The sequence below is a fragment of the Calonectris borealis genome, chromosome 4 (genome assembly GCF_964195595.1).
Source record: "Calonectris borealis chromosome 4, bCalBor7.hap1.2, whole genome shotgun sequence".
Taxonomy (NCBI): Eukaryota; Metazoa; Chordata; class Aves; order Procellariiformes; family Procellariidae; genus Calonectris; species Calonectris borealis.
This window is the reverse complement of record NC_134315.1, coordinates 29,931,138-29,945,586: the sequence shown is the minus strand read 5'-3', so window position 1 is coordinate 29,945,586 and position 14,449 is coordinate 29,931,138. Positions and strand designations below refer to the sequence as shown.

Below are 14,449 nucleotides of genomic sequence, written 5' to 3'. Positions count from 1 at the left end.
CAAATGCGAAATTCAGACTGTCTCTGCAATACAAAAGTACATGGGGACTTTGAATAATGTATGAGGCATCTTTTTTAATAGCTCTTGTAAAACTGGTTTTGCCACATTTATTACTGCAAGTTAATATGTTATACACTACAGTACAGCGCAATAAAAAGCTCCAGTAGGTTTATGTACTCAAAGCACCCTGCTCATGCTCGTTTCACTGAGTTGTCCCATGGTGAATATGCATCCATCCTTGAAACATGCTGGTCTAATACACAGCGCCAATAACGCTTGCCTACCAAGCCTTCAGCTTCTCAATATAATCTCTCTGTAGGCTGCTTTGGGAAAATTATGAGTAGGCTGTTATCCTCTGTTATCCTATCCTATACAGTCTGACGCAAATAAATGTAACAGCTGCTATCATCAGGCTGACAGTAAATAAATGAAAAAGCACTAGAACATGCTTCAGAGTCAGTGAAACCAGTGCTTAATCAGCAACAGAAAGGTCTACAGGACAAAGGTCAGGTATCTACAGTGTATTTACTTACCAGAACAGCTACACCCATAAATAAGGACTAAGTAGGCCACCTTAGTCCTCACGGTGTCTCTGAGCTTAGCCCAAACTCTAACCATATTCAGACAGGCAAAAATGAAAGTACTTACACGGGTGAACAGTGAGTGCCACCCATGTCACTGAACATAAAGAGGCGTATGTGGGCAAACCGATGTCTGTTAGCTGTTTTTTTAAAAAACCTTGGTGCGATAAAAGAGAGACCTGGAAGAGCAGTAAAGGTTAGAAGGAGAGGCTATAACTCCCTCATACAGCGAATGTCTAGTCAAAGGCTGTATGAGTGCCCAGCATTTATAAAAATTCAGCTGATGTTCCCTGATCAAACATCAGAAAACTTGCAGCAAGTCAGTATTATGGAAAAAAAGGCAGAATTCCCAGCCTCTCTGCATCACCCGCTTGGATATATCTCTTTTTTATAGAAAAGCTGCATTGTTGACAAACTGGAACGTATTTTCAGAGAATGAAATTACTTCCCTCGTCAAAAGTATTCCTGACGAGCAATGGAGATCAATTACTTGTATATATGAGTCTGATGACATTTATCTCCAGTGCCATTTGGTTTTCAGACCAACATTTTTACCCGCTCTACAAAGTTTCACAAACAGGGAGGCCTGGCAGACACACCAGCGCGCATCACCAAGCGCCGCTCCTCCCTCACGCACCACCAGCCTGGCTCCCGCTCAGCCCCCCCGTCCTGTTCTGAACCTCGGCACCACTTTAAAATCTGCCAGAAAGGAGTCAGCTATGGGAAACCCGCTCTCCTAAAGGAGTATTTTCTAACACACTTGCCAGTTTGTTTTGCTGGAATTTAAACAGTAAGACAATGGCGTTTGCTAGGAGTACATAATTCCCCATATAGCTCCAGGATGCACCGTGATGAGTAAAGAGGTTGAAGTTTTGAATCAGTACTCTTTGGGAAGAAAATTTTTTATAGCATGGCTGTTTTAAGCGTGGCTGGGAAGGCAGGTAAAGGAAGATCGTAGAACAGGTTTCTATAGAAACTAATAACGTATGTACTTCCTTCCAAATTCCCTGCAGATTATTTAACCAATCCAAGTCTTCTTGACCTACCTACATGTAATCAGCACAGCTATGTAATGAATTTAATTGCCCATTAATTTGTCCTGAGGTACGGTAGTAATGAGTAGCTGCCAAGATTTGTTTTGTATCAGCATTTAAAAGCCGTAATTTGGTTGGCAATGTATTGCTTCTGAAGTTTTCTTTGTCCTAGTTCTTAACCATTCCCCCTACTTTCCACACCACTTCAAATTACTTTAGATAACATCCTTCATTTCACTGCCTGGAAAACCTGGCAACTCACTGAAGTACTCTCCACTGAGACTGGCCATGAGAAAGAGAACCCTAATACATCAGCTTTGGGTTTTCTTCCCTAGTTTAGAAGGGAAGGCATTTTCACTTGCCCGTTATTTTTGTCCCTCAAAATCCATGTCTTTTGACTACTAATCAGCAGCATTAAATGTTCCTTGCTGATGCTTTGTACAGAACACCAGGGTAAAAATAACACATCTGGACAAATTGGGTAATTCTGTAAGAGAAGCTGAAACCTCTTGATCTTTCCATACTCTTCCTTCCAGTTCCATCCTAACATTACAGACTTTTTAGCTCAAGGGGAATATATAGTAGTTTCACACGTGGCTTTCCTAGGGGAGTAGAAAATTTTCTTTCCTACCAGAAAAACTAGTAAAAAAGTCAAAACTACTAAAAGAAGGTCATGATCAGGTCAGATGCACATGAACTGCAAGGATATCAGCCAGACCTTCTTCATTTAGAATCCACTTATGTGTGCATAGGACCAGCTGCTAAAGCCAAGATTATTCACTTTGGATCTATCAGACAGCGTTTAAATGCTTACCAGAAATATGAATTACACTCCTTTTTATCCCTTGTTTAAAAAACACAGATCATTTAGTACATAATCCATGAATAATTTATTACAAGAGAAATATTAACATAATTTCACTAAAAAGTAAAAGTATTCCAAATTAATAACTAAATATAAACATTTTCAAAAATAACACCTCTTATAGCAAATGTTTTTTATACAAAAAGATAATCAATAATTTACTTCTCAACATGATAGACTTCCTGTATACCATGAAAATAAGCATTAACTCTGGTTTTCTGACATTGTAAGAAAATAACATTATTTTCCTAGCAGATGTTATTTATGTATAAAAGCAGATAGGCAGGTCCAGTAGAAAATACAGAAGTTTTGCTTGGTACAAGTTAATTGACTGGCAGGAGTTGGTATAAAAAGAGCCAGACTTGGTATAAAAAGAATCCAGACCCTTCTCAAAGAAAGTATTACTACATATCTTAAAAACATGCCAACACACATCCATTCAAGAATTGAACTGGTTGCTTTTTCGTACAAATAACCCATTCGATCACACCACAGTGATGACTGTATAAGCAAATAGAGGGGCCACCAGCTATGCAAAAGGATCGCCTTTTCTCTTTTTAGGGTCAATCAATATTTTCTTCAGTTATTCTTTAAATTGTATAATTCAGAGTGAAAAGCAATGCAAGTTTTTGTTACAAAGGCAAACTGTAAAGAAAACTCCATCTTTAGTCTTTTTATTATTTGTATTATCTGTTTTTAACTATAAAGATTTTGTAGCTTGAATCTGGCCAATAAAGCCAAAGTATTCTCTACATTACCTAAGAAGTAATGAAACTCTGCTTATATATTTTCTTCTCTGAAGCTTTTTAACGTGCATTTTAACAGCAAAGAATTGCTGCAAGTCTCACCGCTTGGAAAGCTGAAAAATATTCCAAAGCTGTATACATTGTCATTATATTTTCAAGGCAAGTACATTTTGTGTGAAAATGTCTCTTTTGCTGGGGTAACACTGCTGCCTGCACTATTGAATGTATTCTCAAATTAGGTAATCACAGGTGATAACCTGAATACCCATTGCCTAATGACATCTCCTGGGTTTCTCTTTACATCAGCAAGATTACCTGCAATCTTTTATAACGTACTGTGAGCAGAAGAACCAGACTCACTTTTCAGCATCACGTTTTTCAGATACGCTCTTCATTGTAAAAACGAAGGTTTAGAAATAAGGTGCAGGTGATTGATACAATTTCTACCTCTTCCTATAGGTATGTCAACTACAAACCTATCCAAGAGAAAAAAAAAAGGTGCGTGTAATTTAGAAGTAACTTTAAGCTGGTATCCCTAGTGTTACTTTCTAGTTTTTGATAGCTTCTAAAGCATCATTAAAAATCATTAACAAGTGAGATGTTTCATGAATGTCTTTCAAAAAGGAAGTACTTAAACTTTGCACAACACAAACGTATGAAATACCAGTAGCAACACTTTAGTTCTTACAGCTAAATTATGAGCTTGCTTTCATGGAACAATTCGCTATCTATCCAAAGTGTCCACTTTTGCTACACTCTTTGCACATTAGAGAATATACAGCCTGCTTCATGAGGAGGTTCTGCTTGGCATATAAATCTCACCTGATTAAAATCAATTTTTAATTGCTGAAATGCTAGCATCCTCTGGCAAAGGTTGCACACTTAAAAACCCGAGAATTTGAAATACTACCTTTCTGATGAGCTCGTCATGACCCACACATCTGATTGCTGAAGCTACTTTCTTGGTCACGAAGTGGCAACAAAGGGGATTGTAATGAGTAAACCATGGACTGTGCAAGCTGTTTTTGTGAGATAAAAATCAGTGACCACAACTAAGGAGCATACTGTGGTACAGATACTAATCTTCAAGGCCTATGGTAGATTTATAGCTAAAACATCTAATAGAGGTGAATACTCATTTTTAGAAAAGGCCAAACTAAACCAAAAGATGTTTTGATGTTTCTCACCCCTTGTTTACAGCCCTTCCTTTACCTAGTATTTTTAGAAATAGTGCATGGATTGGAAAATTGATTTTGCTTTTATAATGGAATATGAAATAACAGGACTGTTCTGCTATTAAAGAAACAATGATATCTTTCCTGAAAATGAGAAGAAATTTTGAAAAGCTTAAATGGGTTTTGATGAATAGATGGCAATACTAGGAAGAAGTACAGAAATAAATAAAGCCCCTTCTTAAGCCTCAAAGTATAAAACAGAGTGGAAATTCTTAAATGCACATTCTGGTTTTCTTCTGCCTTTGAATAATTTATTCTTTTATCTCACATAATTTTTTTAAGCCAACAGCAACTGTGTTCAGGCCTCTAATGAATTTGCTTTTTCTTAAAATGTAACTTGGTCATAGTTTTGAAATAAAAAGGTACGTGCACATCCAGGGATTTGTAATCCATTCAGGACTCCTAAGGTAGAAGACCTAGGATTTTGCTGTTAAAAAATGGATTTTGAACGAGAATGGTTACCAAGAACCACATTTCATAAATTTTTTGGTGACTTCTATTTGAGATTCATTGGTAGGTCATCAAAAATGAAAAAAACTTGCTTAAAATTTTATATTAAAAGCTAAAAGGGTTAAACAATATTTTCTTCATATTATATCTCCAGTGAATATCCTTCAGGGAGACTATCTACAAGTTTGCTTGGCAATAAATTACAAAAATATAAAGAAAGCCTGAAATATTAAGGCCATCACTAAGGTAATAGCAAAGTGCTTGTCACTTCAGCAAGGATTATCTTTTATCATGATGGGAAAATCGCACTTTGTAAACATAGCTTACAAAGACCATTCTTTTCTGCTAAAATTCTCCAATAGGAGATGCTGCATAAAAAAAGGACAAGGTTGTTCATTGCCTGACATACAATCACCATCAGATTTCTGTCTGTCATGTTAATTATTGAACATTTTCGTTCATTACTACCAACAGCTGGCACAGAGGAGTGGCCCACACTTAACTGGCCTTATAGACGGTTTTCCAGAGGATTGCAGAAAAGAAGAGCGTTCTGGTAGACACAGGTGGGCTGAGTCTGCAAGTCATGATACTTCAATGATGAGCACCGCTTGAGAGTTTCATTGACTGAATAAAACGTTGTCCTCCTCATATGCCGAAGCTGGGTCTTCCATGCTCTCCAGTAAAGTGTGACAGGTTTCGTATTCACGGTGTGGTAACGATGGTTCTTTGGCAACAGTAGACATCAGCTGGCTCCAGGTGATATTAGTATTTTTGAAAGCGTGCAATAGAAAAATGCCTATGATGATACTGCAGAATCCGCTCAGGGTTCCAATGATATCACCCAGGTCCATACTACTCCACTCCTTGAACAGGATGATGGAGCATGTCACAACCGTCGTGGTGAAACACACATAATAAATAGGTGTCACTAGAGATGTATTGAACACGTCCAACGCTTTGTTGAGATAGTTGATCTGAGTGCTGACTGACAACACTAAGATGCCCACCAAAATGTAAACCAATGGATGTCGATAAACTGGCTTCCGCTCCAGCACTTGTTTAATGGCAATGCCCAGACCTTTCACAGATGAGACAGAGAAGGCACCAATGAGTGAGCAAATTAAAATGTAGATCAGTATATTTGTCTGACCTCTCCTTGGAGCCACGATAAAAATCAGCATGAGGGCAACAACTGTCAGGAGAACAGCAAACGTAACAAATGCTGTAAGAAAGAGGAAAGGGAAGAAGAGTAATGTGCATGAGAGAAAATACCAGACTACGTCCAAATACATGCTAAAAGTTATCAGTGTCCCGAACACTTCTCTATGAACTGTTGCACGAGTTCATTGCAATTGCATACAGACCTGGATCTTGAAGCTTTCTTTCCATCTCATCTAGTGAGGTGACCTCCTCCTCTTCAGGGGCGTGAATAACCATGACCGTTGACCCCAAAATGCTCAGTACACAGCCCAGCTTTCCATGAATATTCAGCTTTTCATTTAAAAAATACGATGACAATATAGCACTGTTCGGCAAAATATAAATAAAAGGTTCAGCTCCACCAGCCACGCGAGACGTTCAAAATCTTTCTGTGTAACATGATAGTAATTCAAAACCTCTTTTGAATTTGGATGTATGGGAAACCAGCCTGAAACAATCAAATCTCAAGGAGTTTTGCAGGAAGGTTGGTCAGTACCAAGAAGGTCAGGTCAGGTTAGGTTTTAGTGGGGTTAGCAACCCTGATCCCTCCCCTCCAGGTTGTAAAGGGGCTTGAATTGCTCAAGGAACTTCTCATTACTGAATGCCTGGGTCAGGGGTATGTACTCTCACACATCCGTAGATTGACCACACGAGCTATTATTTTCTTCCAAAAATAAAGCACTTTATTTGCCATTAGAACCAACGCACACAAGTTTTGGAAACTGTTCCTCCTCATCCCTCCCCAGGCTCTCCCACCCAGGCGAAGTTTCTGCCTGGCTTGCCAGGACTCCCCCAAAACCCAGAGAAGGCACATCTCCCCCTTCAGAGAGGACTGACCCCAGGCCCTCCAAGGGGTTCAAGATTTAACCTGAGGATAATCACATGGCCCAAATGAGGCCATGGGGCCTCACAGGGCACACGATAGCCAGCTAGAGTACAACCTTAGGGACAGACACAGGCTTAACAGTGCGTGGACACGCTCACGAAGAGTTTTTCAACCCACGGATCAAATTACAGCTATTTTTTCACAGAAGGGTAACGAGCTCACTGACAGGAATTTCTCACGACCTCTCTGCCTCATGAAAACTGGAAAGATAGCTATCCACATCAAAGGGGAGGGTGTTAAAAATCAGGCTTTTGAGAAGCAGCAGCCAGGCAGCCAGTTAGTCTGCATCTACCTACACGCTGGTCCCAGCACATCTGTAGGTGACAGAGTTACACTGGTTTTGCTATGACAGAATGGCTGCATTTTTAGCAGTTAGATTACTGCAAGCATCTTTTTAAAAAAAACAAAAAACAAAAAACCAAAAAACGTGGCCCAGGTTGGTTTTAAACACAATGTTTCATATAGTATACTCAGGTCTTAAAAATAAGAGTTTTATATTTAAAATACAGTAATTCCATTTTGCTAATAAATTATTGCCCAGAATGTTTGTTGTAAGCATAATCCATATATTTTCTGCTTCTGTGATAACCATATTAATGTACGTGCTTAAGTATTTGGAAATTATTTGTTTCTTCATACATAGGAAATAATGAGTGTTTGAAGGGCATCCATATTTCAAAAGAACCGCAATTTTTAACTGTGGATATTTTAAAAGCTAGAATTTTCTTTGCCTTCTTTCCAGAAGAACTTGGAAAAGACCAATCAAACCCCAAATGCTTGCTAAGTGTGCCTTAATATGAAATTATGCTCCTATAAAAAAGAAATGTTTTTGTAAACATTTTAATGGGGGAATACTGTATTTTCTTTTAAAGTTTTGTCACAACTGAAGAACAGGATAAGACTTTTTAAGAAAGCTTCAGTTCTCTAGGAAGAGATGAATTACAGCCTTCTACCACCATGCATCAGCAGTATACCTGGTATATGCTGATAAGAAATACTTTATCATGTAGGTGGAAGGCTTTAGGGAAAGCATATATTAGTCTTTGGAACAAGGCTTCTCATTCCCTCTACCCAGAAAAATTCAGTTCTAAATAAGCAAGGGACCTTTCCCCCAAGGAACCCAAAGCATTTTTTGTCAATATATTGCTTTTCAGTTTTCTTATTAAAATTCTCTACTTTCAGGCAAAGACATTGTTTTTTCCCCACGAAATGAATGGTTCATTTGCCAAAGTTTGCTTCCAGTTTGTACTAACCTTATGAGAACACTCAGTGCACCCAAGGGGGTAACTAAGGTTGCAGGTGCAAAGGCATAGGCAGCAAAGTTTGCAGCTTCTCCTAATCCCACTGCAGAAGAAAGAACATTTGGATCAGGTTGAAGGGGGGCAATAAAAGGCATACTATTATAAATATTTTGTATGATAGCTATGATAGCAAATATAAACCAAAATCTTTTTTCTACACTATATATGCAAATTTTCCTTTCAAAATTATCTAACCTCCTCTGGACATAATAAAGGCTGAAGAAAGTTAAATACTTTTCCCCTAAGTACTCCTAGAACCTGGACAGATTCAATCCCATTGCTTTTGACTGGATATTAAAGAAAAGGTTGCTATTCTGCAAAGAGCTCCCAAGAGCAAACACAGTATTTGAGAGGTGGGATATCAGAACAGCTTCTGTCATAAAGGTCATTGCAAAGACATTTCTTTTAAATGAGGGGAGTGAAAAACCAGGGAATAAATCTCTTTAAAACAATCTGATGCATGTAGCATTTACATACAGTTTGAGAGGAAAGAGGTGACTTACTCGATAGCAATCCAGCCCACCAAAGCCATTCCTTCAAATAAGAATATCCACCTTGTCCTGAAAGCAGAAAAAATAATTTCATCTTAGAAGAAAGAGATCACCTTATTACAATAAACCAAACTACAGCTTCACATTTGCCTCTAGTCATATAAAGTACTGAAAGAGCATGTTATCTGGATGTGACACGAAGAATATTTCATTTGATTTTGACTGACATTTTTATTAACCGCTCTACTGCTTTGTGACTTGGACTTCTGAAAAATGGTATTTGACTAAAGAGAAAGTTCCAAGCAAAAGTAAAATGTCCATGAAGATTGTTGGTGAGCTGAAGACATGCTTCAAAGTGCTTTCTCAGGTCAAATCCAATATATTCATACACAGTCAGCTGCATTTTGACTCTGCTTATACTTTAAATTGAGAGAAATTAGAAAGAAAAACGCCACTGCATGCTTTAATTTTTTTTACATAAAACATAAGTATATTGAACATTCAGTAACACTTTTTTTTTCAAATAAGCAAATTCTCTGGAAGAGTGTATTGCAAGAAACACAACAAACAAAAGAAGAACTGCTAATCATATATATTTAAACCCATGCAAAAGGAATTAAGAGATTAGACCAATGGGTTTTTTAAAAGCTCTCCACATTTTTCTAGCTCTTCATCTGTTGACTTTGATAAAAGAATAGTTGTACTAACTGCAGAAACCTTTGTAATAAGTATCCTTTTTACAGCTCATTGCACTTCCTTTTTTTAAAAAAGAACTAAACCTAGTCAGCGTCTTAAGACTTTCTATCTCAAGTCAGGGGGAAAAGCTGGGAAAAAAGAGACAGAAAGGCGTTTTGAAGGGTAAGACAAAGGAAAAACTGTATTTGGTATCTAACTGCTGTCAGGGAGGAAATATCACCAGCTCACTACATTTAATACCGACTGCTGCCACAACAGCCCCAAGAATTCTGAAATCTCAGTCCCTGTAATCACACCGTATTTCCATGCCTAATCAAGACAGGACTTCTGATCACCGTTGAAGTATGACGGTTTTCAACTATGGTGGTTTTAAACGCGTGATCTGTGACTCAAACTTTGATTTTGCCGAGTTATAACAGAGGTGTTTGTGTCCCCAGCAGGAGCGAGGCTGGCACCAGCGCTTACCAGCTCGGGGGACCCCTTTGTCTGCCAGTTTCAAAAGTCCTTTCTTCTTCAGTATGAAACTAGAACCAATAAAGATACTGGAACCTATTGCCAAAGCCAAGCCAACGTAGAGGCGATATTTGCTTCCAGCAGGTGTGGAAATGCTCCGGTTCGTTTCATTGAGAGTCCCGTCCATAGAGGCAAGGAGAGAAGAGCAGGATTCAGACACGTTGATGATCTGGCACCATGCTTGGCAGGAGTCATGGCAAGCAAAAGAGAGCACAGCACCTGGGAAGAGAAAAAGGAGTATAAGTGATTCATGAACAAGGCACAGCTCTGAAGGAGACCCGTCCTCGCTCTGCTCATTCCTTTCCACATCTTCCCAGAGCACTTGTCATTTCTGACCGTGCAAATAACTCACAAAATCCACATAACATACATAATGCTGCCCCAGGTCATTACCCACCCCTGTAATTCACAGGTGCATGCCTTATTTTATATTTTTTTTTTTGCACTACATTGGCTCAGTCAAGCAATTAGGGCAATACCAAGGAATAAAATATTATCTTCAATGTAAAATTCAACCTGAAATTGTAAAAGCTAACCTGAAACCTGAGGAAGAAAGGGTTCTTTTGGGTTGTGCAGAGACCACATCCCCAAAACACAAACGTACAGCCAAATCCATGATTTCAGACTTTGCCTGCTGTTATTCCAGGCTTCTGCTTTTACATTTGTAGCTGAGATTTGGAAACAACAAATAAAAAAAAAAGAGAAGGGAAAAAAAAAATCTGTATAGGGAGCAAACCCTTGCTGCATATGGGTACTAATATATTTTATTAAAATTGTTCAGTGACTACTATCTTCTTTAAGCAATCATAAAATTTTGAGGTGGCGGCCTCATTACAATTCACAGCAATTTTCATCTAACCTTAACAACCCCTCGCTGGAGGAAGTCCACAGCCTGCAAGGGACAGTCCCCCTGGCTATCCCTGCAACACAGCTGCAGGGCCGGGTGATCCTGAGCTAAGACTGAAGCTTCACACTCTCCACCAGCCAAGCCTTATCAGCATCAGTACGATGACAGCCTGTGGGAATGATGTCATGGCCATCAGGCTAGATGTGTTTTTTAAAGGAAGAAGAGGTATTGCATTTCTAAGAACAAAAGGAGTTGTTATTTTGCATGGGGAAGCAGGAACCCGGCAGCAATGCTGCAACGGGGGCTTATCGTAGTCTCGGCAGATGTTTCACAGTTTCTCAAGGTAGACTGCAGCACGCAAACAGCGTGGATCAGAGAATCTAGGCTGGAATAGCTTTTAAGGACAGCCTTTTTGGAAAGAAAGGTTTTATTGCAAAGATGTTAAAATATGAAACAGCAGATGCAGAAGTACAAAAGCTCAGTCCATTGTGATTCATATAAAGCACTGGATGCAACAATTAATTTTGCTTTCCATGTTTCCCCTGTAATTAAAATGACACATGAAAGATTCATCCTGCTGAGTGGCGCCATCAGTAATACACTCACTTTTCCCCCCCCCCTCCAACTAAAAAAAACACTTGGAGACTTGGTAGAAAAGGATGTGCCTCTGTGACTGTTCATACCCAAGCTCTGGAAATATTAATGTTCTGTCAAAAGTACTTCACTGCACAATTAACAATAAGCAGCCTTGGATAATTCACCTAATACTGTTTAGGAAGAAATATTTAAAATATCAAAAGTATTAAAAACAGTATGAAATTTGACAGCATATCTTCATTTGCAGCTGACAATGTCGATACTAACACTGGGAGGTACCGCCCTTTACAAGTAAGGAACTAAGAATGAATACCTGCGCCCAGTTGTCCTGTGCCACACTGCACAACAAACACGCTACAGTAAGTTAACATTTGATTTTCGGGCTGTGCAATCACATTTCCTGTTTGCCAAGAGAGTTTCTATGTAACACGAGTTGTTTTGTATTGCTAAGCCAGACTTCGTAAAAATAGTCCCACAAGATGGGTATGTCCATATTCTGCAGCTGAAGATTAAAATCTTAAAGAATTTACAACTACATGAAACTACTTTTGCATAGTGTGTAGGACAGATAGTATTCTGCCATCTTATCATTATTAGAAGTTGCAACTGGATAATGTAAGAGAAATGGGATTTGCATCTGTATCTGAAAGCATTTTAAAATCCTAAAGTACCAGCGTAGTCTTAGAAGAAGAAAATTTTGCATATACTTAAGTTTTGATGTAATTATGAAAGATTAAATTACAAAAGAAAATTACAGGCAAGTCCTTTAAGCATAGATGTTTCTCTTAGCTAACACACATCAGCGCAAGGCAAAAAAGTGGAGAGGTTGCCAGTGAATGAAATCCCTTAGCTCTCAATACCTTATAATGATGCTAAACGGGACTGGCGATGGTTGTGCCAGCACCACTCAGCTACTACAGGCTTTATCAGAGAAGCAGCAACAGTTCTTGCCTTTAAATTAAAAGAAAGCATCAGGACAAAAACTCTTGATAAGTACGGTCTTTTAGCTACCCGCAATGGTAAAGGCAGTTTTCTAGCAGTGTGTTAGGTTTCTAAAGTGAAGAAAATAACACTCTTCTCCCCCTTTTTGTAAATGGTGTACTTTCATTTAGCTGGAGATGAATGGCAGGCTTATTCCCTTCCATATGACACTTTTTCTACTGATTCTTAAGTTTTCCATTCCCCAGCAGACTTTACAACATTGAATAATGAAAATTTAATCATGCCATCTGTAGCAAGGCACTCAGTGACTGCCACAGGATGCTTCCCTCCTTTCTGAAATACAATCTTTGCTCACATTTACAAAGAGATGTTGGATTTTTCGCCTGTTCTGTCTGCCAGCTGAGAAGAGTCGTTTTGTATTGTTGTGATCTCTGTTGATTATGCTGAGCGGCTTTTTCTAGTTTTTAAAAAACCTGTCATTTGTTCCACTTGCGTGTAAAGTGGTATGTCACTCCACTGATCAAAGAACCACCTAAGAGCTGGGAAGAGGAGGCTGCTCCAGGAATTACTATTACTTTATTCCCCACTGTGACCAGTCTAAAGATTACCTGGAAGGACTGAGGAAGGTGACAAATCTCTGAGGCCACCCGGCTTGCTCAGCACCCAGTTTCTGTAGCTAAGCTAGTTTCACCTCCCACTTCCAAACGTCAACAAACATGAACCTGTCAGCAGAACCCCTCCTGGCAGAAATAAACTCTCCGAGCTCTGACCCAAGTCTGAGAGCAACAGGAAACCAGTCTGAGTTCAGGTGGCCACTGTTGTAACTTCTGAAGTGTTTTTATGATTCAGCTAAACCCGAAAATGTTTTCTTGAACACCTAAATATTATCTGAGTCGGGTAGATCAACCAGCCCGGTACTACACATTCCTTGTAGCAATTTTAACTTGCAGTCCTGCACAAGCCTAGGACAAACATACCCTGCAGTTCGCTAGTGACAGCCAGCTTAGCTTTTATCCCGCCACTGAAGATACTGGTCCTAAGTCATCTGGAAAACTATTTGCTTTTATTAGACATGTAATTTGACCACTCCTATTGCGCTCACGAGTCAGCTCACACCTGGCAGGGACATGAAATGCCTTTCTTGGTTGCCCAGGAAATACCAAGCCCACCTTCACCAAGGCCTGGCTACTGGGGCCAGAAGTCGATGTACTGAGAGGCAGCAAGGATTCGTTCCCCGGCACACCCCCATTCACAAAAATGCACAAAAGATGCTGAAAAGAAGGTTTAGACTCAAGCCAGACACGGGAGAAAAGCGGGAGCCCCTCCAGAGCCGGCAGCGCCTCACTCCTCTCGGAGAACAACTGCGTGACGTCACGGCAGAGCAAAGTCTTACGTATACAGGAGTGATGACAGCCGCTGCCGCGGTGCGGGCGCAGGGGCAGCGCGGGGGCTACAGGAGCGGCGCCGGCCGCCGCGCACATACCGCGCCCTCACCTCCGCCCGTTGCCGCGTCCCCCGCGCGCCCTCCGCCCAGCGCCGCGCACCCACCGCACGCTCCGCGCAGTGCCGCGCACCCCCCCCCCCCCCGCGCAACCCCCCGGCTCCCCCTCCGCGCCCGCGCAGGCACTGACCCGTGCGGCAGGACGGGCGGGCGGGCAGCGGCTCCCGGTGCCCCATGCCTGAGGGCCGCCCCCTCCGCGGGCTCCGCAGCGTGGCGGGCGGCGGCGGCGGCTCCGCCCGCCCGGGCGCGGCCCGGCGCACCTGGGCGCGCCCCGCTCTCCCGCCCCGCGGCCCCCGGCCGGGCGGCTGGAGGTGGAGGTGGCATCCCCGCCGCGCCCGTGGGCGCGTCCTGGGGGGGAACAGGCACGCAGGACTCCAGGAGTGACCCCGAATGGGTTTTATTTTGTATAAATCGTTATAAAGTCCCAGTTCTCACCTGGGGACTTATGCGACCCCACCTGAACACTGAATGCAAAGGAAAGAGCTCTCTCCTGGGGTACCGGGGCAGTATTTTGGTCTACTGGAAATTTCTGTAAGATTAATTTTCCTCCCCTTCATACCTGGG

General features: G+C 40.9%; 1 protein-coding gene across 1 annotated transcript; it reads right to left on the bottom strand.

Annotated features, from left to right (window-relative positions):
- Positions 1 to 2,488: 2,488 nt before the first annotated feature.
- On the bottom strand, positions 2,489 to 14,063 carry NIPAL1 (NIPA like domain containing 1). Its single transcript, XM_075150554.1, has 6 exons — positions 14,016 to 14,063; positions 9,951 to 10,217; positions 8,802 to 8,858; positions 8,251 to 8,341; positions 6,276 to 6,436; positions 2,489 to 6,133 (listed from the first exon to the last, which is right to left on the bottom strand). Exons 1-6 carry the CDS (start codon positions 14,059 to 14,061, stop codon positions 5,529 to 5,531), a joined length of 1,227 nt encoding a protein of 408 aa, XP_075006655.1. The 5' UTR covers positions 14,062 to 14,063; the 3' UTR covers positions 2,489 to 5,528.
- Between the last annotated feature and the right edge of the window lie 386 nt (positions 14,064 to 14,449).

What these genes read in the sequence shown, in the direction of transcription:
- NIPAL1 (XM_075150554.1), bottom strand. Translation starts at nt 14,061, where the DNA reads ATGGGGCACCGGGAGCCGCTGCCCGCCCGCCCGTCCTGCCGCACGG. An exon ending in CCGCCCGTCCTGCCGCACGG is followed by an intron (nt 10,218 to 14,015) that starts GTCAGTGCCTGC and finishes TTCTCTTCCCAG; the next exon opens with GTGCTGTGCTCTCTTTTGCT. An exon ending in AAGAAAGCTTCAAGATCCAG is followed by an intron (nt 6,134 to 6,275) that starts GTCTGTATGCAA and finishes TCTTTCTTACAG; the next exon opens with CATTTGTTACGTTTGCTGTT.